A 25,077-nucleotide genomic window follows, 5' to 3' on the forward strand; every position below is an offset into this window, starting at 1 on the left:
GAGCGGCCAATAATTGACGTCGGCAGCAGAGACAACCGCAAAAAAAAAACGACGAAACAAATCATCCAAACTCGACGAGGAAAAAAAAACGAAATATTTTTCTCGCGAGTTCTCATCGGGTCGACGTGAACGTAATTCATTAGTCATTGCGCAAACGACCCAGTTTGTTCTCCCGACTGGAGCTGTGCTTGTGCGCGTATCAAACTCTTTAATTCCATACTATTCTGCGTATATACATACGTGTATTCCAGTCGTTCCTTTCTACATGGTAAGAATAATAAAAAGAAAAAGACCGCAGGTAGACACACACACGTGTACACGGATAATTTGTTCTTCTATATAATATTGCCGAGACCGCGCGTCAACTACGCGTGAGAAACAAACGCCGCTATATGGAGTCTCAATAATTCGACTTTATATTCTTACACTTTGGATGCGGTTGTGTAGGTTCTAGTTTTTTTAGTTTTCTACGTTCACCCTGTCGTTGCTTTCTTCTTTAGCATTTCATTTTTCTTTCCCAAGCGATTGGCGCACAGCTATGCGTAAAAGGTCTTTACAGTGGGCGATTAAAAGGAATGAAACAAGGCCAATCACGCAGTTCACCAATAATAGCAACAACAATAATAGAATGAATTTTTTTTTTTCCGGAATTCGAAATAAATGAGAAAAATCGGGAGCAAAATGGGTGCGGATTCGATAAGCAAGATTAGCGTCTTTAAAAAAAAAATGGCGCAATCCTTTCGAAGAAATGAAACGGCCATGCGGGACGAACAGTTTCCCCGCGTTCAAAATCATGTTAGCAACAATTTGAAAATGGATTGAAATCGTTAGCCTGTCAGTTGGTTTGCGACAAGACCAACTTTACGCAGGCCATTCAATGATAGAGAGACATGCATAATCAACATGTGGAATTACAAAAAACAAAAAACTATATTTGTCTTGTATTTTCGCTTGACGCGTAGTGTTTCACGAAACAGATACGCTCGTGGCGAAGAACGCCATTCTCCTCCACACTTTTTTTTTTGTTTCTTCCATGTTGCGCTTGTCTATTGCTGGAGGAAAGGCAAGAAAGGAAAGGGCCACAAAACCCGCAGCGTTTCGTGTCCATTATCAACCAGTTGCTCCGACGTGCCAGGTGTGTTCCTCTCTCTGTCTCCGCCATTCTCTCCCGCACCGATTCACGTCGCCCCTCCCTTTCTCCCCTCTTCGTTTTTTTTTTTAAATTCAAAGTGCCTTCAACTGGTCCCCTATAATCTCGAAATTATTCGTTCATTTTTATCTTCTTCCTGTTTGTTTTTTTGAACAAGTGTTGCCCGTGAAATAATATCGTCCAAGTGAAACGCAAAATTCTGATCGTGCTCTTGTTTGTGTTGGGAATTTTTTTTGTTTTTCATTTCCTCAGTTTGAAGACTACACTTTTCGGGGGCCGCCTTCTACAATGAAACAGGTGAGAATCAATTCGATGATCATTATTCTGAAAGTTGCCCCTCTTGAAATGAGAAAATATATCAGTTGAATGTGAAACCATTCTCGCCGTTAGGGACACAAAGAGAAAAAAAAAACAATAGAACTTTGAATAACATTAAAAACTAACCCCTCCCCCCCTACTCTGTAAAAAAAAAAGGAGAAGAAACACGACGTGGAATGTTGAAGGGGAGAGTTCGAAAGTTTTACAAGAGAAAAGATAGTCAAAACTGCCTCCCCACCTGTAAAGGAAAGAAGAGAATTAAAAAAGGAGACGTAGCCCACCAACCTGACTAAAAGTTGAATAATGTAATAGACTCGTACCTCACCCCATTCTATGTGGAAAGAATGGAACGAAGAAGAAAAAAGAGGGGCCAGGTAGATCACCATAGGCAATGCAGCGATGCTACCGTGAGATGGCCATTTCGAAATGGTTTGTGTCTACGGTCTAACTTTGTACGTACACAACGTCCTATAGAAAACATTAGAAATCGAAAGTTGGTATGTCGTCATTGCCATTCGTGCGCTTTCTCGCGTCTTTTTTTTTTCCTTTTGCTAATCAAGTCGGCTATACAAACACAAGCCACAGAGACGCCAGTTCTCGCGTATTGATTAGAAAAATTAAGAGTTTGATTCAATCATTTGTCTTCACCCGTTTTGATCCTGTGCTAAATGTGAACGGACAGCAAAACAAAAAATGTGAATGTAATCGCCTAAGCTTAAGTGACGGGAATGTGGGCGGAAGAGTTGTTTACAATTGAGTGGAAACGACCAGCCGGAAAAATCATTGCGACGAAGCGAAAAAACAATTTCTTTTACTTTTTTAACATTTTTAATTTCTCTACTCTTTTCTTTTTTTTTTTTGCTTTTGAAAAAAAAAAAATGCCTGATGGATATACGGGCAATGATCGTGCAGTTGTTCGTGTTTGATTTCTTCATTTATATCCGGATGTGATACCAAAATCATTTTTTTTTTTGTCTTTTAGAAAGCTGTTTTCTTGCTACTCGTTATGTTTGATAGTATAACTACAATTTTCGTTTCGCTTTTCAATCCCGCCAGCGCAATTGTACAGGACGTCTATAACTATTTCAGCTCGCAGCTAAGTTAGACTCTCCCAACACCGGCGGCCAGAATAAAATCGAGTTGATCACATTCTAAAAAAAACAAGAAAAAAAATTAATTTAAATAAAATCAACGTTGATGATATTACGCACATCGTTGAAAAAGAAACAATATGAATTTCAAACATTTCCCCACGTTCATCCCTCTCTGCGTGTGTGTCAGCATATAGGTCTGGATTTTTCGGTGTTTAATTTTAGCTTTAACCTCCATGTTGGTTTGGCCTCAGTTGTAGAATCTTTTCACTAGCAGTTCATCAACGACTAATTTTTTTGTTTTTTTTTTTTTTTGGGCTATGGACGTCTCGTCTGCCATCGTTTGCCAACTGTTTCTTTTTAGCCTCTTCTTTAGCCTTGTGCTCGTTCGTGGCCCTTTGCGTGATCGTTTGTACACGTCACCAGTGAGTGTAGGCGAAGTTTAAAGCACATCTCTCTCGGAACACAAGATTTCAGACATCATTCGAAATTCAAGGTTTTCCTCCAGCGACGAATGAAACTGAAATTTTCTTTTCCACATTTAAGGTCCAGCTGTTTTTGCCTGCGCGCCCACCTTCTTTATTTGATGTCGTTACCATATTTGGCCATGCATCCTTTATTCAGATGTTTCTCTCTTTTACCCCACATTGATTGTTGAAAGAAGAAGAAAACCTTGTCAAGTGGCGTAAAGGATGCGTCGTCATCATTCGACTATTTCTTAAGAAACACTCAAAATCTACGTTTACCTGGGGCCATATCGAGCGACCGTATGGCCGCAACATGTCGTAACCGCCATTATGTTGGGCTGCAGTCGGGTACCGACTGGTACCAACGGAGAGGATTCGTCTATCTTTTCTCTTTCTCCTGAGCTTCTTCGTCTACTGGGCACCGTTGGTTATTGTCCTTTTTCTCCTCCCTATTTTTTTTTTTTTTTGAACCAAAGCCAAATAAGAACACGAGTTTGCTTCTTTTCTTTCTAAAAAGGAATTTAAAGAAATAAAATTCAAAAGCGCATACGTGTTTTGTTTGGCCTGGGGCGACTCTCGCGCCGGTGAGGTTCAACAAGTTCTTTCTCCAGTAGTTTGAAAAGAGTTTCATCGGATAAAAGAAGAAGTCCCCAAGGTTATAATAATCTTTCCACCATCTCGTATTATATGCATACAAGAGCATTCCAAGCCAAAAAAAATAAAAAAAAAAAAAACTGCCAGCAGCTTTCGACTGCGGCGGGGGGAGGGAGAACAGCAGCTACTCACATAAGAAAGGAGGCACGAGAAGCCGGGAGGTTATAATCTTTTCTTTTGTAACGTGACTTTTGCAGTCGTGCCCGCAAGGCTTTTTTTTTATTTTTCTTATACTCTTCTTCTATCCCGCTTTTTAGCTGTTTTTTTTTTTATCGTGTGGGTAGTATTAGGTTGGGTGTAGGAGGTAAAAAAGAAATCCCTGTCATCAGGAAGGTCTTGCCGACACACACGTTAAAAGAAAAATTCTGTAAGATATATAAAGGTAATGATGTTGGGATGGGGGGTGGGGAATTATGACATAAGAGCATAGACGAGTTCCGGCTGCAACGTGTTTTAAACGAGTCGTTTTTTTATTGAGGGAAAGGAAAACATTTCAGGTAAAGTTTTGTCACGACAATGGATGAGTCAGACATGGAACTGGAAGAGATGATGCAAGTTGTACACACTGGGCCCGTGAATCCGTGAAGAAACAAGCCTCTGTGAACCAATACTCTTTGTTGCAACAACAATAAGCAAACAACCATATTAGGAAAGATGTTGTTGGAATGAAGTAAAACACCAGAAAAAAGAAAAGGGGGGGGGGGCAATTTTCTTTTGTTTCGCGGGGATATTTTATTGCACCACGGCAATAAAATGAGAAAGAATTAAAGCAACGACTTGTTTCGTATGACTAGTTTAGTCCATCTCCATCCCTCCGAGCGGGGCCAGCCAACTAGAGGTCGTTCCACCGTTCGCCCTTAAAAACAAACAAGAAACACCTTCTTTTGTTTTGTTTTTTTTGTTAGCGCAAATTGTGTTACATTTATTTATTTTTTTTAAGTTTGGCAGTTCATATTTCCCTACCTTTGGTCAGTTAATTCATTGACCAAACAAGAAAAACAAGAAAAACGATGAACTCAGGCATTTGTGTTTGCCCTTTTGCGTCGATCGAAACGCGAAGAAAAACACGTTTCAAACTGTTGGAAATGTGTGGTCATCCGATGTGCAAACGAGTTATGTTTGATTACATTTCAACCAGCTGCTTTTCATCAGCCCGTGGCGACGACAATCGATTCTCGTCAATTTCTCTTCGTGTTTGACCGTCCCGTTTCACATCATCTTCCCTGATTACACACTGTTGCCTATATCTGTTCCACATTCTTGTTTTTGTGTCGGCACCCGAGAGAAAACACAATTATATTTTTGAAATGATAACATTAAAGGTGGTCGTATGCCTACAGACAAATCAGTAAAACAAACGAATGGAGAGGGGGTGCGGATCCATCTTTGCAATCACGGGACTTTTTGCTTTGTATAGACCGACGCTAATCACAAGAAAGAGAACGGAATGAACATTCTAGTCGCTGCAACAATATTAGCATTTTAGGGTTTAAACCCAAACTGTGGAAGCCAGGGCAGGTCGTTGAGGTACAGGTGTATATTCAAGTAATTTGCATCGCAGGTACATGTCTGTGTGCTAACTCCCTGCTACTTTTACATGTCAAACAAATGATAGCCTATCTTTATTCGTTCCTTTTTTTTCATCGGTGTTTTGCACTCGCGGGCTGGTTTTTCTTTTTTTTTCCGCTCTGAGAGAACCGGCCAGGAATTGGAAGTAGGTTAAGTGTTTTTGCTGTTATAACGTGTGCCTGGTACAAACGACGAAGGTGTGTTTCTTCCACGGATATATTTATCGGCGGGAAAAAGGGTTGTGACGAAACTCAAACGCAAGCGCAGGTTGATATATGCCGAAGCCGAAATGCAGACTTCATTGTAACTGGTGGATATACAATGCTGGCCCCCGGGATTAGGTCAAGCGGTCGTCGGAACACACACAAAACAGTATTTGAGATGCTAATTTATTTTTTTTTTTTTGGGGGGGGGGAATACGTCAGTCCCGCCAGATGGTACCTCCTTCCATATACCTGAGTCATTACTTGCGTACACAAAAGAATGCGTCGTGAAGCTCACCATTTTGCGGTTGAAACGAAAGACGAAAGAAGAAGAAGAAGAAGCTGTTAAAAGAATTTTTTTAACCAACAAAAAACAAAAAATGTTCGTTCATTTCTAGAAGGAAAATTTTCATTTCCGCCGGTGCAGGTCGTGACCCACATATTTCGCTATTACGGCGGACAAGAAGAAGAGAAAATCGAATTAAAAAGAGGCCATTGCTTTATTATTATTCTACCGCCAAGTTCGTCTTCGTGTGTTAATCAAATCAATTTCTTTTTCCTATGGCGATATGACTACATTATTAAGCCCCAAATGTGCTAAACAGACTGGAACCACGAAAATGAAATTTACCTTTTTTTAAAGAATTTCAAATTTTTTAAAGCGAAAAAAAAAAAATTCACCTCACACATCTTTCAAATGTATTTTCATTTGACTGATTTTGGAGTGTTCCAAAAGACCCGGACTGCCATTTCCTGCCGTTGTTGTTGTGTGTATATTTCTGGCACCGTCCGGATGACAACAGCAGCTGGATTGGAAATTAGCTAGCTGGCTTGGCCTGGATTCCCGGACTCTTGCTCTGGCCCCATCGATAGCATAGTTAGACACACAAAAAAGACCGGACACATATATAGACTGGTGTCTGTATATATTTTTGGTGCGCCCTGTGCGTCGCGTTCCGATCGGCTAAACCTCATCCAAACATCAGCGGCAATTGCGTCCCTTTTTTTCTTTCTTGTGTGTGTCCTGGGCAAAACCGCAAATGGTCTTGGTGCTGCAAACTTAGCTATAAAACAAGTAGCCCCTCTATTTTTGTAAAAGCTCTTTTCCGCCTTGGTCAGGAGAAGAAGAACAAAAAAATTGGCAATAAATTTGTTTCAAAGTGAAATTGTTAAGAGCCAGACACTAGAATTTGCGCTAACTAGCCACGAAACTTGAAAGAAATGTACAAAATGGTTTGGAGTGTAGGTGATAATAATAACGTCGAGTCCATCGCGGATTGTTATGTGGGCCTGCGTCCATGTGGAACGAGACTCCATCGGAATTGTGCCGTGGCACTAAACCTCGTTTTTCTTCTTTTTCTTTCTCGGCTAAAGGCGCTAGACGCATCCCCTGCCAGGATTGATTCATTCCTCTGGCAGCTTTTCAAAACTATCGGGAAATGGAGAGAAAGGGAATTTTTTTTATTTTTTATTTTTTTTTTCCTTTCGAAGAATTTGTTTTTTTTTTTTTTCGAATCGCGTTGGGATGTTGGAGAAAATATGCGACCTCCCACTTTTAAGGAATGTTGATTTTGTGTCTGTTACGTACTACATAAATACATATTTAATTGAAATAAATGTTTTTTTTTTGTTTCTGTTTCATCGTTTTTCGTTAGAATACGAGAATGACGTCATCGAGAAGTAGTAGGCGAATGGCAATAGTCGCCTTGGTTTGCTGCTTTTTAGCCGGTTTGGTTGCATCGATGCCGGCCGGCGAAACCAACAGCCAGACCATGTCGAGCAGCTCGTCCGTTTCGGCTTCATTTTCGTCTTCATCTGTCCAGCAATCCGCATCGGCTTCCGTATCATCTTCGGCAGACAAGAAACAGTTGCTCAAAACAACGACGACATCTACCACGACGACGACGACAGACGCCGCTCCTATCGTTGTTCCATTAGACGATAAAGAACAAGCACAACCCGATTATCAAGAGCCACAACCTCAACCCGAACCTGAGCCTAAACCTGAACCTGAGCCCGAGCCTAAACCGGAGCCCAAACCGGAGCCCCAACCTGAGCCCCAACCCGAGCCCCAACCCGAGCCCCAACCCGAGTCCCAACCCGAGCCTCAGCCTGAACCCCAACCTGAGCCCCAACCCGAACCACAACCCGAACCACAACCTGAACCCGAACCTGAACCTGAATCCAAACCTGAGCCTATGCCAGAACCACAACCTGAACCTAAACCCGAACCACAACCTGAGCCTAAACCCGAACCGAAACCTGTCGAACCTGTTGATTCTGATGTCACTGATCTGCAGGTAAACAAATCAAGAAAAACAAACACATGAATTTTGATATTCAACGTCTTACACCTGATATCATTTGACTATGACAGGATCTTCAGAAACCCAATCGCAATGAGGATTCCGTGCTGAAACCCGTTGAGGAAACCAAGGCCAACGTTGAAGAGGAATCGAATGTCAATAGTATCCAGCAGCAGCAATCAATTCGACCAGCTGAAAATCGAGGTAGCTATTTCTTTTTTTTGTTTTTTTTTCAAAACAAATTTCAATCAACCGGGCATTCAAGGGCAAGGGGGAATGTAATAATAACCGAAAAACAAGAAAAAGGTGTGTTGATGTGCGCGTGAGAGACAAAAGAATGAGGGCAGCAGACCTTTAAAAAGAAAAGACAATAAGCCAATAAAAGGAATATTTTGTGCGTGTTACGTCAACGACCACCTAATAAAGAAAAAGTAATAATACGTGGACGTTTAGAACGGCCGATGAAGGTGTGGCCGTCCCTTCCCGGACACTCTTTTCGCACGCACGAAACCTGCACCCAACGACACGGGTTTTTTTTTTTTTTTCGTTTTGAAATGGGTCACACACACAGAGTTAACTGCCCGTGCAATGAGTTTGTTTTCACTTTTTTCTTCGTCTTCATTCGCTTATTCTCCAGTCGAAAAAAATTGCTTGGATTTCCCACGATTATATCGTCATTGGCACCGTCGTCTCGCAATTCTCTCGTGAGAAGCTAAGATTTTTTTTTTTTCAAACAAAAAAGAGAAATATGGAAGAGTAAAAGGCGTACCGTCAGGTTCTACGGATGAAGGGCACGTTGTGGTGCCTCTTTTTTTTTTTTCTCTCTTTGTTTCGCCATTGTGGACTTATCATTACATCATCAAAGCGTCCAGTCATCCGGCTAGATGTTGCGTGGGAATAAATGACAGAAGAGGAAACACAAACAAACACATTACCCAAGGAAAAAAAAAAAGGTTCGATTAATGTCGGTCATCCATTGGAAGATTTTCTCAAAAACGCTAAACCAGTGAATCTCAAAAAGAGAAAGTTTTTACGAATGTAGAGATTGATGAAGTCTCTCTTTTTTCCCTCAGCCGTAAGGCCGGGGTTAGCGTGTGTTTTCTACACGCTAGCTTTATAGCACTGGCCTTTTTTATTTTTTCCACATCTCTCTTTTAATGGCTTTTCTTTGGCGTGAAATCTTCTTGGCAAAAAAAAAAAAAAAGAAGGCGATGAGCTAGTGGAGCTGACCTACATGTCCAAGGACGCTCTCGTGCACGATTCGATCGACGAATTGTCTAACGAAGACAGCAACGAAGAAGAAGAAGAGAGAAGCCAAATTGTGGGACTGGTGGGATTGGCCGGCTATGCGTATCAGCAAGATCAGGCGATGGCTCAAGATCAGGCCGACTGGAATGAGATGATGGGAGACGGGCCAGCCGTGGACTCTGCTGTTGAAGACGACGACGATGATGATGAAGACGATGAGGATGAAGCCAATCATCAGCTCGATACGGCGGCTGCCAACAAGTCGGTCAAACACGTCAAGATCGAAAAAGACGATCACCACAAGAGCGGTGGTCACATGGCTGAGCAAAACACGGCTGATGATGTGAAAGATGACGACGATGAAGACGAGGAAGACGACGATGATGAAGATGAACATCACCACCACAAACAAGTTGATGCTGTTGGGGTGGTGGAGGACACCACGTACGAAATGGAAGACGATGATGACGATCATGGATCATCTAGCCCTCATCCAACTTCCATGACGCATCACAATGACGACGATGATGACGATGACGATGATGACGATGAAACGACGGAAGGTTAGGCAGCTCTTGCACGATTGCACGAGCTCAAATCGTAAAAGAAAAATAGTCTGTTTCGTAGCAAGTCGGTATTTACGAGTAGCTTTTTAAAAAATATTTCAGTGATTAGTTGAGATTAATCGCATGGAAACAAGATGCATGTTGCCTGTTTTGCAATTTTTTTACGTGTTTCTCTTTACAAACATTTTAAATTGTTTTTTTATTTTTTATTATTAGATCCTTCTGCAAGTGGATCGACGATGGTGGCCTCAATGATGGCACTGATCCTGTCTGTCGTCGTCGCCAGATTGCTGGCTTAAATCGAATGTCATCAAGCAAATCTACCAAACATCGTGCAATACAAATATTTTCTAGATATTATTAAAAAAAGCCCTCCCGTTTGTCTCCCCGGAATTTATTTTAATTTTAATTTTAAAGCAAAGACAACCCCGAGTCTCAATCAAATTCTCCCTGACTCTTTTTTATTATGTTATTCGATTTTTAACCTCCTTATTTACTCTAACTCGCTGTAACGTCCTTTTACGTATGTCACGAGACACCAAACATAAAACTGTTTCTTTTACTTATCCAATCATTTTAAAAGAATGTATCAGATCCTGATAATTTTTAAAAATGATAATTGACTTGTTTGCATAACCCAAAGCAAAATTTCATCTTTTCCCCAGTGTCTGCAGTGAAAATCATTTTTTTTTTGTTCCAAGTCCTAAAAAATTTTATGCTTTTGTTCCCTTCCCGGTTTGTCTTTAAAAAAAAAAGAACTGTGGGCCATTTCAATGGAGATGAATAAGAAAAAACATTCATGTCGAGTTGGATACTTGAAAACAGGAAAAGAAAAGAGGTAACACCCACTATCAACCGCGAAGAAAGGATCCTTGATGTAGACCCTGTACAGATACGCAGACGGATATCGGCCATTCAAATTCGAATTTTTGTTAAAAAGAATTCAATTGTTAAACCCCGCCTCTCCCTCGAATGGCGATTTCGAATGCGGCTGCATCTCTCCTTTACTTTTTTTATGAGACAAATAAAAAAATCCATGTACAATAACAATAACATCTATATGGGTATCGAGTAATAAATTCTTTTAGATGAGTACCCCTCCTCAAACAACATTGACTCTATTTCATTTTTTGTTTTTACAATTTGTAAATCAAAACTAGTTTTCAATCGACCAGTAAGGTGGGGCTCTCAATGACGAGTTTCCGCGTGGCCTCCTTGTCCATGAGTTCGACCAAGTTTATTCTCCATTCTGGCTGACTGGGTGGATTTCTCGAGGCCTCAAACGCCATGATTCCTGAACTTTTGGGCCCTCTGACTGAGACTTGAAATCGGGCCTGAAGGCCGTCACAGAAATTTCTTTTCGTATCACCGAGATCTATGCTACCAATCAGGACAGGTTCACCCAAGACGTCAACTGCAGTTTTGCTGGCGAGAAGCCTTTCGATGGCCAACTTGAAGTAAGTCGATTGCTTGATGGACGTTTCTATTTTCCACCGAAAGTAGCTAGCAGAACCCAGGGCCAAAAATCCTCCTGCCACTGCTATTTTGGCAAGTGTTTTATTTGTCACCATTTTAAAATCTATAGTAGGAGTAGAATTGAAATTTTTTTTAGTGTGTTGTAGAAGCAGAATAAATCAGATATGTTTTGTAGTTAGATACTTGCTACCTATAATTGTCTAGTACACAGAAGTGACTCGATAGAGTTAACACGTCATTGGAGAGCCTACTAGGAACCTGTATTTTTCAAAATGTACAAGTTAGGTGGATATCAACAAGAAACATTCTAAGGCTGAGTATTCTTTAAATTTTCATTGGTGCAACCACTGCATCATTCTTGTGTTTTTCAGTGGTTAAATTTTTAATTTATCTAAACACATAAAAATACCTATAAAGCGGAAAAAAATATGGTGCTTGGTGGTAAATCAGTATTTCTCGAACCTGTGAAAAAGCAAAAGTTATCCAGGGTGAAAAATCAGATCAACCACACCCACCACAAGGTATTGTATCCATAATAAATAATAATACGGTTTATGTGTTCATCGTGGGAGACTAGGCCAATCAAACAATAAGCACCCAAAGTATTTTTGCTTTCATTCGGCCGGCACGTTTTTCCATCACCATTTTTGCAGTGCAAAACATTTTATTACCTACAACTTAAAGACTGATCGCGTTAATACCTTGAATAACAGAATGTGTTATTTTTCCTTCAGTGGTCCTAAAATAGTTTTCGATAAACAGTTAACATTTTTTTATTAAGGTTTCATTAATTTACATCGCAATGTCTTTGCATGTTACCTGTTTTACTTTGTTGTTTTTAACTTTTCACTCTTTTTACACTGCCACCTGGCGGTAACGGATACAACTACGAGGATCCAAAGAAAGTCTGTTTTCGTTTTATTTTGCCTCTCTATACGTCGAAGCAAAAACAAAAATAATGAGAACGATTCATCGATTCCAAAACAAGGACACAAGTACCGGACAAACAGCGAGAGAATAACAAAAAGACGGCAACAAAAAAACAGACCTTACGACGGCAAAGGGCAACACAAGATCAATTGAATTGATTTCTCAACTTTGTTGTTCTTCGTGAACCGGTAATTGAATCTTCAGAGAATGAATGGCCTCCTTGTCTTGCAATGTTTTACTTGGGCAGCAGAAGGTTTTACGCATTTATCTTATCATTTAACTGCGTTAAAATTGAAACAAGATATATTTCTATATCACTCGGGGAGTCAGACGCTTAGTAAAACAGTGTATCTTGCAAGCTACGTGACGAGAGGGTGGTGGCACTAGCCAGAGCATTTTTGAAAGTGTGATAGCCTCGAGCTGAAGCTCCGGTTTGAAATTGGTTGCACTGACTAGTACGAGAAAAAGTCAGAAAACCAGAACAAATCAAAACAAAACAAAAAATTTGGTGGGAACGGCTATATCATTCTTTGGAAACCTGCTGGCTAAACGCAGTTCATTGTTATGGGTACAACAGGTTTTCCTCAATAAAGTCTTGTTAATTCATCTCCATCGTGTCACATTATTCCTGTAATACCATGAATGCTCACAAAAAAAAAAAAAAAAAGAACTGTGACATTTCGCAACTCGTCGAAACAAGATCGAAATTCTTATGCCATTCGAAATATGCTGTTGAGTTGGAATTTCGCAAGTACTCGGATGTCATCGGCGACAACACTATCCCAGTTTTTTGTAGTGGAGATGAAAATTCTGAAAACCGCAAGAGCTAATTGTAGTGTCATGAGATCCTGAGTGACATCCGGTACCCCACGTACACATTGTATTCTCAAGATTGGGATGTTTTTTGGGTTTTTTCCCCGAACACTCCATTGATGTCTGGTAGTAGCCGATGGCAGAGTAGATGTAGATGTTGTTAGTTCAGAATCGCCTGAGGATCTGCCAGAAGACGTTGACACGTATGCGCAATTTAATTTTTAGAGACGAGCTGTTTTTCATACCGCCTCCAGCTCTTCCTCATACCAACGATTCAGCACAGCCCCGTAGACCGGATGTAAATTGGCGGCCTTCTTTTCCATTTCCCTCCGGCATCTTAAAGATCTAACCAAGTAGAAAGCACTGCTTCGTCCTTGAAACTATAGTGATAGGAAAGGAAGCGAAAAACAGAATAACATCAACCGGTTCTACCTGCCTAACGGTTTTTCTTGACTTTGTATGTTTTTATTTGTTTCGTGTCTCCCCAACCTTCTTGCGTGTACTGCAGCTGACGCATTAGCTTCTGCATTCTTTGAATGATTATAAAAATGACCGTTAGATGGTGTTTGGCCTCTGTGACAGTACCAAAAAAATGGTGCAACATACTCAAACGCAACAACAGCTCCCGCCCACCCAAAGCCCAACCGCTTGTGCCTGCCCCTACGACGCAATAAGCAACCTTGGCATAGCCAGCAGTAGCAGCAGGGATCTCGGAATGAGTGTCGCCGTTTTGTTTTCTGCTATGTAGTGTTTTCGTCGTCATATCGCTTTTCGGGATTCTTTTATCTCGGTGGTCATCTGAAGAAAACAAAGTGTGTTTCTGCCTCTGGAAATACCCGTAAAAGGGTGACGTCGAACAATCAAACAAAAACTCTCAATAATTACAGTGCTTAATTTTCTAGTGTGTCTTGTATGTTGGAAGAGAAACGAAAAAACCCGAGATATTATTGAACAAATCTTTAAAGTGAAATAGCCCCTCCTTGTAGCTTGTGAAACAGTGCAGTGCCTCAAACCTAGTTTTCCCTAAATCCATACGTTATAGTACGGCCGCCATCTTTTGCGTCGTGACGTTTTCATTGAAACATTTTTTTCCTTTATTTGGTTTGTTTTACGAAGTTATTTCTTCATGTAGTTCAGATTTTTTGTGTGATGAATTGCGTTTTGGAGTGGCCGGGTTGCGGCGAGAGAAGTAACATCGGCACGGCGTCTTGAACCGTTGGATATTGACCAGTGTCTGGAGCTGTAGCGGTGGCGCTAGCTGTCACTGAAGGTATGAACCCATCAAAAATGCGTGTTTTTTTCTTTTTATTTACGCACACCATACATTGTACACGGGAAACGTGCGTCGTATTAAACCACGACCTCTGGCGGCCTTTTGAGAATAATTCAGTTTCGTTTGGCTTCGTGACGTCACGTCGCACACTATTTCCTACGCGAGGAGGTTAGGATCGATACAACAGCATTGTGGAGAGGGGGTGTGACCATGTGACGTCATGGCGAAACAAAACCACGCCCCGTTGGAATCGAAGGCGTGGCTGAGATCGTTTCAAAGACAAAACCAGACGATGACTCGGTACGACGCCATTTCATAGCCATCGTCCTCTAAATTTAGACTGGCCCGCATCTAACCGTAACTGGCGTGAAACGTGAAATCTTTACGACGAAGCGACGAAAGAAAGGGGAGTTTGGTTTCGGAACCGGATCTATCGTGATGAAAATTTCTGAATGAGGTTGATGGCACCCAGTTGGAGTTGAACAGAAGGAAAACATCTGTTTAGTCCGTGACGTAGACAGCCCGCCGGCGTCGCTTCCGTTGACGCAAGAGCAAACGAACGCAGTTTTTGGTTGGTCGCTCTCACGTTAGACGAAACAAAACGCTATTGTTTGGGTTTGTCTGTTGGCCAGTGTCATCAGATAACATCGTAATGGCCAATCCTAATGTACACACACAAAAAAAAGGATGATTATTGCTAACTAGGGCATAAAATGGTTTTCCCCCTGCGTACGCGGACTTGGTCGAACCGTTTGATCTCGCTGAATTCACTTGACCCATTTTCATCTCCCAGTTTAAATCTTTTTTTTTTAATTTTTTTCTCGTGCCCTTTTTATATTGGGTTGGAAGTATTTTTGGATTTTCCCGACAGGGAAATGGTCTGGGCGCCAGCAGGTGGAAGTGACCTCTGCGGTTGCTGTCACGTGACGCCACGAATTAAAAAGAAACGCTAAACAAGAACTGTTGAATGGGATATCATTTTTTTTTTAAACATTCAATTCCTCGTATTGAGGAAATTTCAAAATGTCAGATTGCCATTCTACTTCTCGGAACTGTTTGATGGAACGAAGCTCTCGCCCTAGAGAGGGCAATGAACTAGACACGAAATAATATTTTGCTTATGGGAGTGAATGATAGCCTTCTTGTCAAACCGACTGCTTTTAAAATCACGAACAAATTTTCCACCAGTTGAACAGTCATTCGGTTTAATCAGGCGAAACGAGCTTCGACTAGTTTTTTGTTTCGGCAGTTTACCAAATTCGTTTTGCTTTCGAGTCGAAGGTTTGTCGTGTCTAAGAATAAAATAAATGGACCAGACGCAATGTCACGCGGAATGAATGGAATGCCTCACTTGTGCCTTGCGGGTGGAATGTGAAATAGTCACGAACAGTTAGTTTGAAGGTCGGAGCTAGGAGGAAATGGCTCAACTGACGGTCTGCGCGTAAGATAAATATTTTGGAAAAGCAACAACAAATGCAATCGGTCATTGAACCAACTAGACTTTTCTTTAACGAATACGGAATTTCTTTTTCCGCTTTCCCGATTTCATCTCCTATGCCTCACGATTCATAAATAATTTCAACGGATTCCAACTGGACATGGAAATAGAATGGGGAAAAAAATACGAAATTGGAATTCTCATGTCGTTGTCTTAAATGCTTGGGATTGATTTGTTATTATTATTTATTTATTTTTTTTTTACCCAATGTTGACGATAAAAAGATAAGTTGAAAGTCTCAATGCACGCGTGTGGTTACTATCTATCGATAAGAATGAAAATGATTCGCATTGATGTTTTATTGCAGTTTGTATTCTTTCTTCTAGGGTTGGAAACCCGTGGATACGATGGATACCGGTTGAATTTAAACACCCGCATCAAACCACTAAGAAGAAATAAATGAAAGAGGAAATAAAGTGCCAGTGCAAATAAGTGAAATGACAGACAAAATGATCTTTGAAGAACGGATAACCCACGAACCGGATCGTTTGATTGGCGTCCCTTTCCATCAAGGTGATCGAAGAAGATGTCCAGCATTAAGGACTCGACGACGTGGATGCTCTTTCCTTGTTACTGTCGTCGTTTTCTTGATCACGTTGGATTGGCTCGAAGCCTCTTTGCTCTCTTCGCTTCACGCAGCTCTTCCCAGTTCCTCCATCGACGCCTATCAGCCTCTACGAGAGAAAGAGAGTAAGTCATTGACGTCATGTTACGTGATAGTTGTAACGAGAAAGTCAACAAATATCGTCACATCCGTTCTCATTATCAGCTTGAAGTTGAAAACAACAAACGCGCACATGCGTGACGTCACAGACAAGTCAGGTGTCCTGAATGAGATGTGTTGTCTTGATTAATTAAATTCTTGCGAAGATAAAAAAAATGAATGTCCATGTTACGCCACATTTCGATAACAGATATGGTAACAGAAGAGGCATTTAAAAGAAAAGAGATTTCATTATTTTCACAAAATTAAAATCATTGGCACAATCAACGACAACTAAACTTGCTTCTTGTCCTGTGTCCTAGTCTTGTGACTAAGAAAAGATATGATCCACAAATTTTCGAGTAGGGATGTCGTTTCTGTGCGCCGTTAAAGCAAAGCACGTGCGGTCCACGCCCACTGAACGGAAGGAATGTTTTGGTTGATCATTTTTTCTTGTGTGCTCCAGTTTGTCCGAGTATAGAAGTTCGAAATGGCCCCCAACAGTTTTCGGAATTAGAGGGCTGCCGCGTTGTGGAAGGCTTTCTTCATGTTGTTTTGATGGAGAATATGGATTTTGCCGCCGAATTGAATAATCGCAGTTTTCCGGCCCTTCGGGAAATCACGGGTTATTTGCTATTTTACCGCGTCTTCGGGCTACGCTCCATTGGGCAGCTCTTCCCCAATTTGGCTGTCATTCGCGGCCAGCAACTTCTTTTTGACTTCTCTTTTGTCGTATACGAACTGGTGCAATTACAGGTGAGTCCGTTCGTCGTTTTCTTGTGTATTTCATTTCGCGAATGGTTGCAATTCTAATCGCTGTCTTGTCGCCAATTGAACAGGAAATTGGACTTAAATCTTTGGCGGAATTGCAGCGCGGATCCGTCTTGATTGAAAAGAATCCAAATCTTTGCTACGTGGAATCGATCGACTGGGGCCGAATTGGTCTTTCTGGCCGGCCCAATCATTTCATCCAGGTCATTATTATTATTTGCATCGCAAGTATTGCATATTTTACCCTTACTGGGAGTGTTTGTGCACGGCATTTTCTTGTTTGTTCGTGTCGTCGTCTGTATCAGGAAAACCGGTTTTTTGTTTGTTTGTTTGCGAGAGTTGAATTTGAGTTATGTAAGTGAGATGTTAAGGATCTCTAGTGCCATCTAGTGGATTAGGATAAATGAGATCACTTTTATTGGCTGGTTTCATCCGAAATCTTCGAACGCAAATAGTTGAACTGAAACTGGAAGATGGAGATGTTGGGTGAGCGGAAGTCGAATATCTCCGACTTTTCCGGTCTCTGGTAACTCCTGTCGGCATTCCGGCAACTAGTCTTAGTTCAGATTTTGTTCTCGTACTGTATCTTGTTCGTGATTCGTCTCATCTCGTTTCCATCCAATATGTTTTTCATTCTGTTTTCAGGGTAATAAAAAAGCCAGTGAATGTCCTAAATGCCCGGATCGTTGTCCAGCTGGTGGTGATGGACGAAGACTTTGTTGGAACAATGACGAGTGTCAAAAAGGTAAGGATTTTTTGCTTCAATGAATGGATGACTCAACTGAGCTATTAGCTGAATAAGTAAATAAATCTCGTATTGCCAAAAATGGGAAGAAACTGGTTCGCAGCTTCAGGGGGCAAAGCAAGGGTTCAGGAAGAAATGATAAGACTTGGGACCAATTTGCCAATTTTTTCCTTGGGAATTATAGGAGAAATCGAATGCCACGAAAAGCTGTCGAGAAGATTGTCAGATCGAGTTGTTGGGGCAAAAACCTTGGCACTGCCAGCGGCCGTGACTTGGATTTCTTCTTCCTTTTGTTGTTGTTGTTGTTCTGCTACTTTTGGTTAAAATTCCTCAAACAAAAAAAAAAAAACAAAAAAAGAAAAAAAAAAGAAAGAAAAAGTATATTTCCACCAACAAAAATAAAACAACTTTGGGTGCGACAGAGGCGACATCCGCAGACGAATGTCTCAATTATTTTGAGGCACCAACTTCGATCGATAAATTTCCAACCTAAATAAGTTATGCGGATACCGTTATTTATCTAGCGAGTTGTGTCCTTTAAACCTTGGGTATCATTAAAAAGCATATAAATAGCAATAATTAAGAAATTTAGGTAATAGTTTGTTGTTTTTACTTCCGAAGTGTATTGCTTATTGCAAAAGAGACTGAAATTATCAGTAGCATGAAATTATAAATGGCGGTCATTCCGGTCGCTCGTCTTCATGCCCATACATGGCTGATGGCTAACGAGACTTCCTTTTGGTATCGGTTGGCTGCTCCTTTTATCGGGAATGGCGACATCTCGTTTTCCATTCCCCACCTCACGTTCTCGTGTTTTGATTTTTGTACATAAGAAAAATAACATCAGCACCATTGATTTGTCGTTAGTATGCGATCAATGCGGTCAAGGCGGCAGCGGGGCATGCAGCATGATTCCAAAAGAAGTTGGGCGTCCATCTGAAATGCGTTGCTGTCACGAAGAGTGCGCCGGTGGATGCAGTGGCAACCAGAGCAACCAGTGCGATGTTTGCAAACACGTCATCCACAACGACGAATGCCGATCTGTTTGCCCGCCGGGCCATTACCTGGTAAGAATCACCTCTCACCTCTTCCAAGAAAACTTTCTCTTTTGGCCTCGTGCAATGTACCCTTTTCAGTTTGAAGTGCGGGACATGTGCACTTGATCGGCCTGGTCCGATTTGTTACTTGCTGATTGGTTCCCTATCAAATTACAATCTATGCATCGAAACCAACGCGTACATGAGACGTCCTTTCCTGCACGAACCGAAAAGAGCATTTAGTCGGAATCGGATCATCCTTCTCTCATTTTTATTTCCTATATTTATTTCAATGTTTGTTTTTCATTTTCTGCCAGTTTATGAAACGGCGCTGCGTCACGGACATTGAGTGCATTACGATGCCACCTCCTCGTCAATCTATTCAAGAATATCCGTACGTAAAATGGAACTGGAAAGTGTTCGATAAAACGGAAGAATGCATTTTGGTATGGAAAAATATTTTCTTCTTAAGCAATTGTTTGGGGTGGAAAACATATATTTATTTCTATGGTCATGGTTTTCACAGGAATGCCCACCTGGTTACCAGGAAGAGAAAAAACAACTGAATGGGACATTGTCGTATTTTACGTGCGTGCCTTGCCAAGGTACTGCTTAACACGTTCGTTTTAAATTAACTTCACGAAACATCACAATAATTTGTGATGTTTTTAGGTCCTTGTCCCAAGATTTGTAAAGGATCATTTTTGAGTAATATCGAAACGGTTCAAAAGTTACGCGGATGCACAACAATCGATGGCGATCTAGAAATGCAAATAAAAGGGGGTGACAATATCATCCAGGAACTGGAGAGGAGTCTTGGGAGCATCGAAACGATCCGAGGTGTTCTCAAAATCACGCGCTCTTTTCCCATCCTGTCGTTGAGTTTCTTCAAGAGCCTAAAGACCATTACCGGGAAACCGGATGCGATACATTCCAGTGGGAGTAAGAATTTTGACGACGAGTAAGATCTGTTCATTGCGTTATGCACGAGCTGTTTTCCTTACTTTTATTTTTTTTCCGCTCTGCATTTACAGATACGCATTGACTGTCCAGGATAATCAAAACTTACAGCAGCTATGGCCGAAGACGCAGAATTTGACAATTCACAAAAAAGTGTTGTTCCATTTCAACCCTAAGCTGTGTTTAAATTTAATCGAAGAACTCGTCAATTCAAGTAGACTTCCAGGCGCTGAGGTGTTTAAGTACTCAGACGTTGACATCTCGCCGTGGTCTAATGGGGACAAGGCAACATGCGACGAACAACTACTCAATGTCACCGTCATTAACAAGTCCGACAAAAGCATGCAATTAAGCTGGAATAATTTCAGAGCTACCTTGGCGGATAAACGCCAACTGTTGGGCTATGTAATCTCCTATATTGAGGCGCCTTATGCCAATATCTCGTACTTTGATCGTCGTGATGCTTGCGGTGGTGACGGGTACGTTTTGAATTTAGTTCATTAGGTTCTTGTTATTCACAGACATGGCATTCTTATTTAGATGGACGACTATAGACGTCCCAGCAAACGCTGAAGCCGAACCAGAAGAAAATGAAATCACCATCATTACTTATCTAAAGCCTTACACTCAGTACGCCATCTACGTTCAAACGTACACGGTAGCGCCGCAGCACTCTGGCAAACGGATTGGCGCTCGTAGTCTCATTTTGTACGAGAGAACAAGTCCAGCTGGTAAAAATAAAAATTCTATTTCATTTGGACCGACAAGAGACCGGTATTTATGCTGTAAATACTTATTCATTCGTTTAAATAGAACCCGACCAGCCGGAAGATTTGAGGGCTTATGCCAATTCCAGCTCAGAACTCATCATCGAATGGAAACCACCGATTAATCCGAACGGGATTGTGTCATTTTACATCGTCACCGGAAGTTGGCGGAAAGACGACCAAGACTATGTTGACAAACATGATTCCTGCGCTGAACGTAAGTGATTTTTAATTAGGAAATAGCCCATTATCCTATCCATTCGCATTGTAATTGAAAGTGACATTCCTTTATGAACTCCAGATGTTAGTTCACTGGTTGTCAGTGAGACGAAAAAAGCCGTTGAGGAGGCATCACCAGAAAATCGAACATCGATCTTCAGCGATCCCACTCATCTTGGAATCGGTACGGGAGGAAATAACAACGCCGGAGCTGGTGGCGGTGGCGCTGTAAACGTTCAGCAAGGGAAGTGTTGCGAATGTACTGGGCCGAACGACAAAGTTACATTGGAGAAGAAAGAAAAAGAACAACAATTCAAGATTGAATTCGAAAACTTTCTGCATGACAAAATTTATATCAAAGACACCCAGTAAGTTTTGCTTTTTTGCTGCCTTCTAATAAGGCGGAAGTAACTGATTCTGTTTACGTAGCATCTTCGGCAGAAACAAACGTCACGTTGATACGACAACCGCAGTGGGTGAACACGACATGAATGCCATAGAATTCCCAGAAGAAAAACCGATGATTAATTCGTCGCAGAACCAAGCGACGGCCATGATAGCTAATGAAAATCACACCAACATCTACGATAATAATCGGCTGGTCACTTTCTACCAAAAAGTGACTGGTACTACCTACACGGTGGTAGGCGTACGACACTATGCCGAATATACGATTCAAGTTGTTGCTTGTCATGATCCTGATCCCGTCAGAGGTAGAACCCTTTGTAGTATGACTGCCGTCACGTCGGCGCGCACCAAGCAGAGTGGTATACTCGTTTTTATTTAAAATAGCTCCCAATTGAAATTTGGTTTCATCTTCAATTTGTCTGTTACAGATTATGCCGATGATATCGTTGGCGGAATAACGAGATACGATTCGAATCACACGTCTCGATCGATCAAAATTGGCTGGAAAGAACCAGACGATCCCAATGGTCTGATAACCAAATACCTACTTGAGTACAGACGATCAGACAACGTAAGTTTACGCCATGTCGTTTCGTTTTATTTTTTCATTTTGAAAATGATGTTTCAAATATTTGTTACAGGGCAAAATCGTTAAAGAATGCGTTCGTCGAAAGGACTTTGTAGAAAGCAACAAAACGCGAGTGTTGGGAGATCTAATACCTGGAAATTACTGCGTTCAAGTTCGTGCTTTTTCTTTAGCTGGACCTGGTCCTCCCACGAAGGACGTGTGCTTTCTTATTGAGGTAAGGGTAATTGTCCTTGTTACAAGAAGTTTAACTTTCACTTCACATTTGTCAAATAGGAACACTTCAATGGGCTTAGTGGCGGCATTCTTGCCGGTATTCTCGTCCTTGTGTTAATAGTAGTCATTTCGATTCTCTGCATTGGATACTTCTTCATGAAGAACAAAAAGAACAAGGATGAGCATGGAATCATATCGATCAATCCGGATTACCATAGTATTGCAATCTGTTTATTGAAAATTGTTCGTTTCTTTAATTGCAAATGCTTTTCTCCGTTCAGAATATGTGCCCGATGAATGGGAAGTAGCCCGTGACAATGTTGTCATCATGCGTGAACTAGGTCAGGGCTCTTTCGGTATGGTTTACGAAGGTCTGTTGCGCAACACAGTTCCGAACGAGCCCGAAGTGAAGTGCGCTATTAAAACGGTCAATGAAAAAGCCAACATCAAGGAGCGAATGGAATTTCTCACGGAGGCCTCGGTTATGAAGTAATGAACCATTTTTCATTTCATTAATACCGAAGTTATAACGTAACAACTTTGCAGGGAATTTAAGGCCCACCACGTTCTTAAACTATTGGGAGTTGTTTCAAAAGCCCAGCCGACGTTAGTCATCATGGAGTTGATGGTTAATGGAGATTTAAAGTCTTACTTGCGCTCCCATCGCCCTGACTGCGAAGAAAACGTTGATCAAGGCCGCCAACCGCCCACGCTCAAGGTACACCACTCATGTTTGGCTCTTGTTGTTGCCTTTATATTCATAACCATTATTGATTTATTCAGTGCATATTGAAAATGGCCATTGAAATTGCTGATGGTATGATGTATCTGTCGGAAAAGAAGTACGTGCATCGCGATTTAGCTGCACGTAATTGCATGGTGGCTTTTGATTTGACTGTCAAAATTGGAGACTTTGGTCTCACACGCGACATTTATGAAACGGATTATTACCGAAAAGGAGGTAAAGGACTCCTGCCTGTTAGATGGATGGCACCTGAATCACTGCGGGATGGCGTATACACCTCTCAGTGTGATGTCTGGAGTTTTGGTGTTGTGTTGTGGGAAATGGCCACACTTGCATCGCAGCCCTATCAGGGCTTGACGAACGAACAGGTTCTCAAGTACGTGATCGATGGCGGAGTCATGGAACGACCGGAAGGGTGTCCAGACAGGCTATACATTCTTATGGAAAGTTGTTGGCAATTCCTTGCCAAGAAACGACCCACTTTTATTGACCTCATCGAAAATCTTTTACCTGACGTAAGATGATGTTGTCACTTCGATTGATGTACTCCTATTAACAGACGATTGGTTTGACAATAGGTTCCATCGCAGTTTGCAAGCGTATCCTTTTATCATTCAGACGTTGGTGTCAGTGCCCGGGCTGCTCTCAAGGCCCAATACGAGAAAGAGACACAGTTTTTCAATGATCCATCTTCATCGCTTCGTGAAGCACTACTTGAGAGTGGGGGTTTTCTCGTGAGTGACCCTTTATCCCAAAATCGTCTTTATGGAAGCGCCGAGATTTTGCAAATTGATGACGAACGACAAATCGACAATGAAAGCGGAATACCGCTTGTCTCTGATCCGCGATTTGAGACCAGAAGAAATGTTGAAGGCGAAGAAGATCTAAGAGAGGACGAACTTGGCGACGAAGACCATGTTCCCGTCCTGTTCCCGCACGATAGAGGTGGTGCCTATATTCTGGTGAAAAATCCTGGCGGTCATGTGGCTGCTAATGGCAATGGCAGCAAAAGTGAAAGCTCTAAAGGCACTACTTCTATGACAAGTGAAGATAGCAAAGGCAGTTACGTGAGCAACGGCAGTGCCTCCAACGGTTACGTCATGGGCATCTTGAAACAACGTCGGCATAACAACACAGAATGTTGACGAATTTCTCCACTATCTTTCTCAGTTTCCTCCGAGTTGTAATCTACCTCGTGCAAACCAGTGTTTTGTCTGTCAGTTACCCACAAGAAAGGGAATAGCTCATAACAGAAACAAACCAGTGAATTTGCAAACAAACAAAAAAAAAAGTCTCTTCAATTATCTCCTTCTTATTATCTGACATTTATTTTTCAGTGTATTCTTTGTACTTATAAATGTATATAAATATATGTATATATATATGTGTGTGTGTGTAACCCCTAAGCCAGTGTATATACTGTACGTTCTGGTAAAGAATGAATTTTGCGACTGCCGGAAAAAAAAGGAACCCTGACGTTGTGGATAACACAGATGCCGAAAAACGGACTGGTCAACAATGCTTTGTTTGTGTTTTTGTCAAAGTTACGAATAATATTTATACAGTGCATTTCGAAATCTCTTTGACTTGTTGTTTTATTCACTGTCCCACTAAAAAGAAAAACACTTAGAAAAGAACTTCCTTTGTGACTTAGCCCACACACACGGCACAAGCACTTCGGATCATATTGAGATTAAGTTATTTCGATGTGAATACAAGTTGAGAAGAAGGCAAAGCTGTTAATCTATTGCCGTAGTCTGCAAAGAGAATTCCGCATGACATATAAGGTGATAGGCCATAGTTGGAGCATATTGAAAATCTTCCTTGACTTCGCGTAACGCTTTGGGGCTCCCTATCACAGCTGATCGTGAAACGCCATTTATAACAGGGGACCAGCAAATTCTTTGAAATCGTGTCAGTTCGTCTACATGTCTTCTTGTTTTGATTCCTGTAATGCCATGAAGGCATAAAGGTTGATCCGTCTCGATTCGTCGAATCGAGATCAAAGTCTTCAGCGTCAGTTATAAGCGTGGGAAGGGGAGGCTGATGGGTTGGAATGCTGCAAGTAATCAGATATCATGGTCAACAACAACATCCAAAGTTTAGTCGTGGTGTTGAAAATTCAGGATTCGTGGCAGCTAATCGATCGTGCTGTCCACACTCCACAGCTGACTGATCGAGAAATTTTCTGGACTGTCTTAAGGATAGCCACTAGATGGCGTGTGTGATGCGAGGCATGAAAAAAAAAACAATGTGTATACAAACGTACACACTACACAGTTCAGCTCCCGCCCACCCAAACCTCCCGCTAAGTGTGCATGCTACTACCGCTACTACGACGCAATAACCAACCTTGGC

General features: G+C 41.5%; 3 protein-coding genes and 1 long non-coding RNA gene across 11 annotated transcripts; 2 read left to right on the forward strand and 2 right to left on the reverse strand.

The window, feature by feature from the left end:
* The first annotated feature begins 997 nt into the window (after positions 1-997).
* LOC116919192 (putative uncharacterized protein DDB_G0290521) lies at positions 998-10,682 on the forward strand. 4 transcript variants are annotated; one of them, XM_032925129.2, is made up of 6 exons: positions 998-1,135; positions 1,403-1,447; positions 7,108-7,752; positions 7,830-7,962; positions 8,964-9,569; positions 9,789-10,682. In XM_032925129.2, the coding sequence occupies exons 1-6, from the start codon at positions 1,034-1,036 to the stop codon at positions 9,869-9,871; spliced, it is 1,614 nt and encodes a 537-aa protein (XP_032781020.2). In that variant the 5' UTR covers positions 998-1,033; the 3' UTR covers positions 9,872-10,682. The 4 variants fall into 4 exon arrangements, with proteins under 4 accessions (XP_032781020.2, XP_045023715.1, XP_045023719.1 ...); XM_045167780.1 differs by having other exon boundaries at positions 8,967-9,569; XM_045167784.1 differs by lacking the exon at positions 9,789-10,682 and having other exon boundaries at positions 8,964-9,574.
* A 53-nt stretch (positions 10,683-10,735) lies between these two features.
* On the reverse strand, positions 10,736-11,143 carry LOC123476950. The gene has a single exon (XM_045179974.1). The coding sequence runs from the start codon at positions 11,141-11,143 to the stop codon at positions 10,736-10,738; it is 408 nt and encodes a 135-aa protein (XP_045035909.1).
* Positions 11,144-11,234: 91 nt separating this feature from the next.
* Positions 11,235-13,302, reverse strand: LOC116921162. Of its 4 annotated transcripts, none has more exons than XR_004393057.2 (6): positions 13,224-13,302; positions 12,097-13,164; positions 11,868-11,979; positions 11,750-11,787; positions 11,458-11,510; positions 11,235-11,306 (listed from the first exon to the last, which is right to left on the reverse strand). It is a non-coding gene; the product is annotated as an uncharacterized LOC116921162 (long non-coding RNA). The 4 variants fall into 4 exon arrangements; XR_004393056.2 differs by having other exon boundaries at positions 12,097-12,974; positions 13,037-13,281; XR_006642095.1 differs by having other exon boundaries at positions 12,097-13,262.
* A 167-nt stretch (positions 13,303-13,469) lies between these two features.
* Positions 13,470-24,300, forward strand: LOC116918287 (insulin-like peptide receptor). Of its 2 annotated transcripts, none has more exons than XM_045167757.1 (21): positions 13,470-14,061; positions 15,870-16,252; positions 16,732-17,021; positions 17,105-17,239; positions 17,682-17,781; positions 18,649-18,848; positions 19,136-19,264; positions 19,345-19,423; positions 19,491-19,779; positions 19,853-20,257; positions 20,319-20,509; positions 20,592-20,762; positions 20,847-21,132; positions 21,194-21,531; positions 21,601-21,743; positions 21,814-21,975; positions 22,035-22,191; positions 22,256-22,463; positions 22,521-22,692; positions 22,758-23,234; positions 23,298-24,300. In XM_045167757.1, exons 2-21 carry the CDS (start codon positions 16,000-16,002, stop codon positions 23,862-23,864), a joined length of 4,752 nt encoding a protein of 1,583 aa, XP_045023692.1. In that variant the 5' UTR covers positions 13,470-14,061; positions 15,870-15,999; the 3' UTR covers positions 23,865-24,300. The 2 variants fall into 2 exon arrangements, with proteins under 2 accessions (XP_045023692.1, XP_032779855.2); XM_032923964.2 differs by having other exon boundaries at positions 15,889-16,252.
* Positions 24,301-25,077: the final 777 nt, after the last annotated feature.

The sequence above is a fragment of the Daphnia magna genome, linkage group LG1, assembly GCF_020631705.1.
Source record: "Daphnia magna isolate NIES linkage group LG1, ASM2063170v1.1, whole genome shotgun sequence".
Lineage (NCBI taxonomy): Eukaryota > Metazoa > Arthropoda > Branchiopoda > Diplostraca > Daphniidae > Daphnia > Daphnia magna.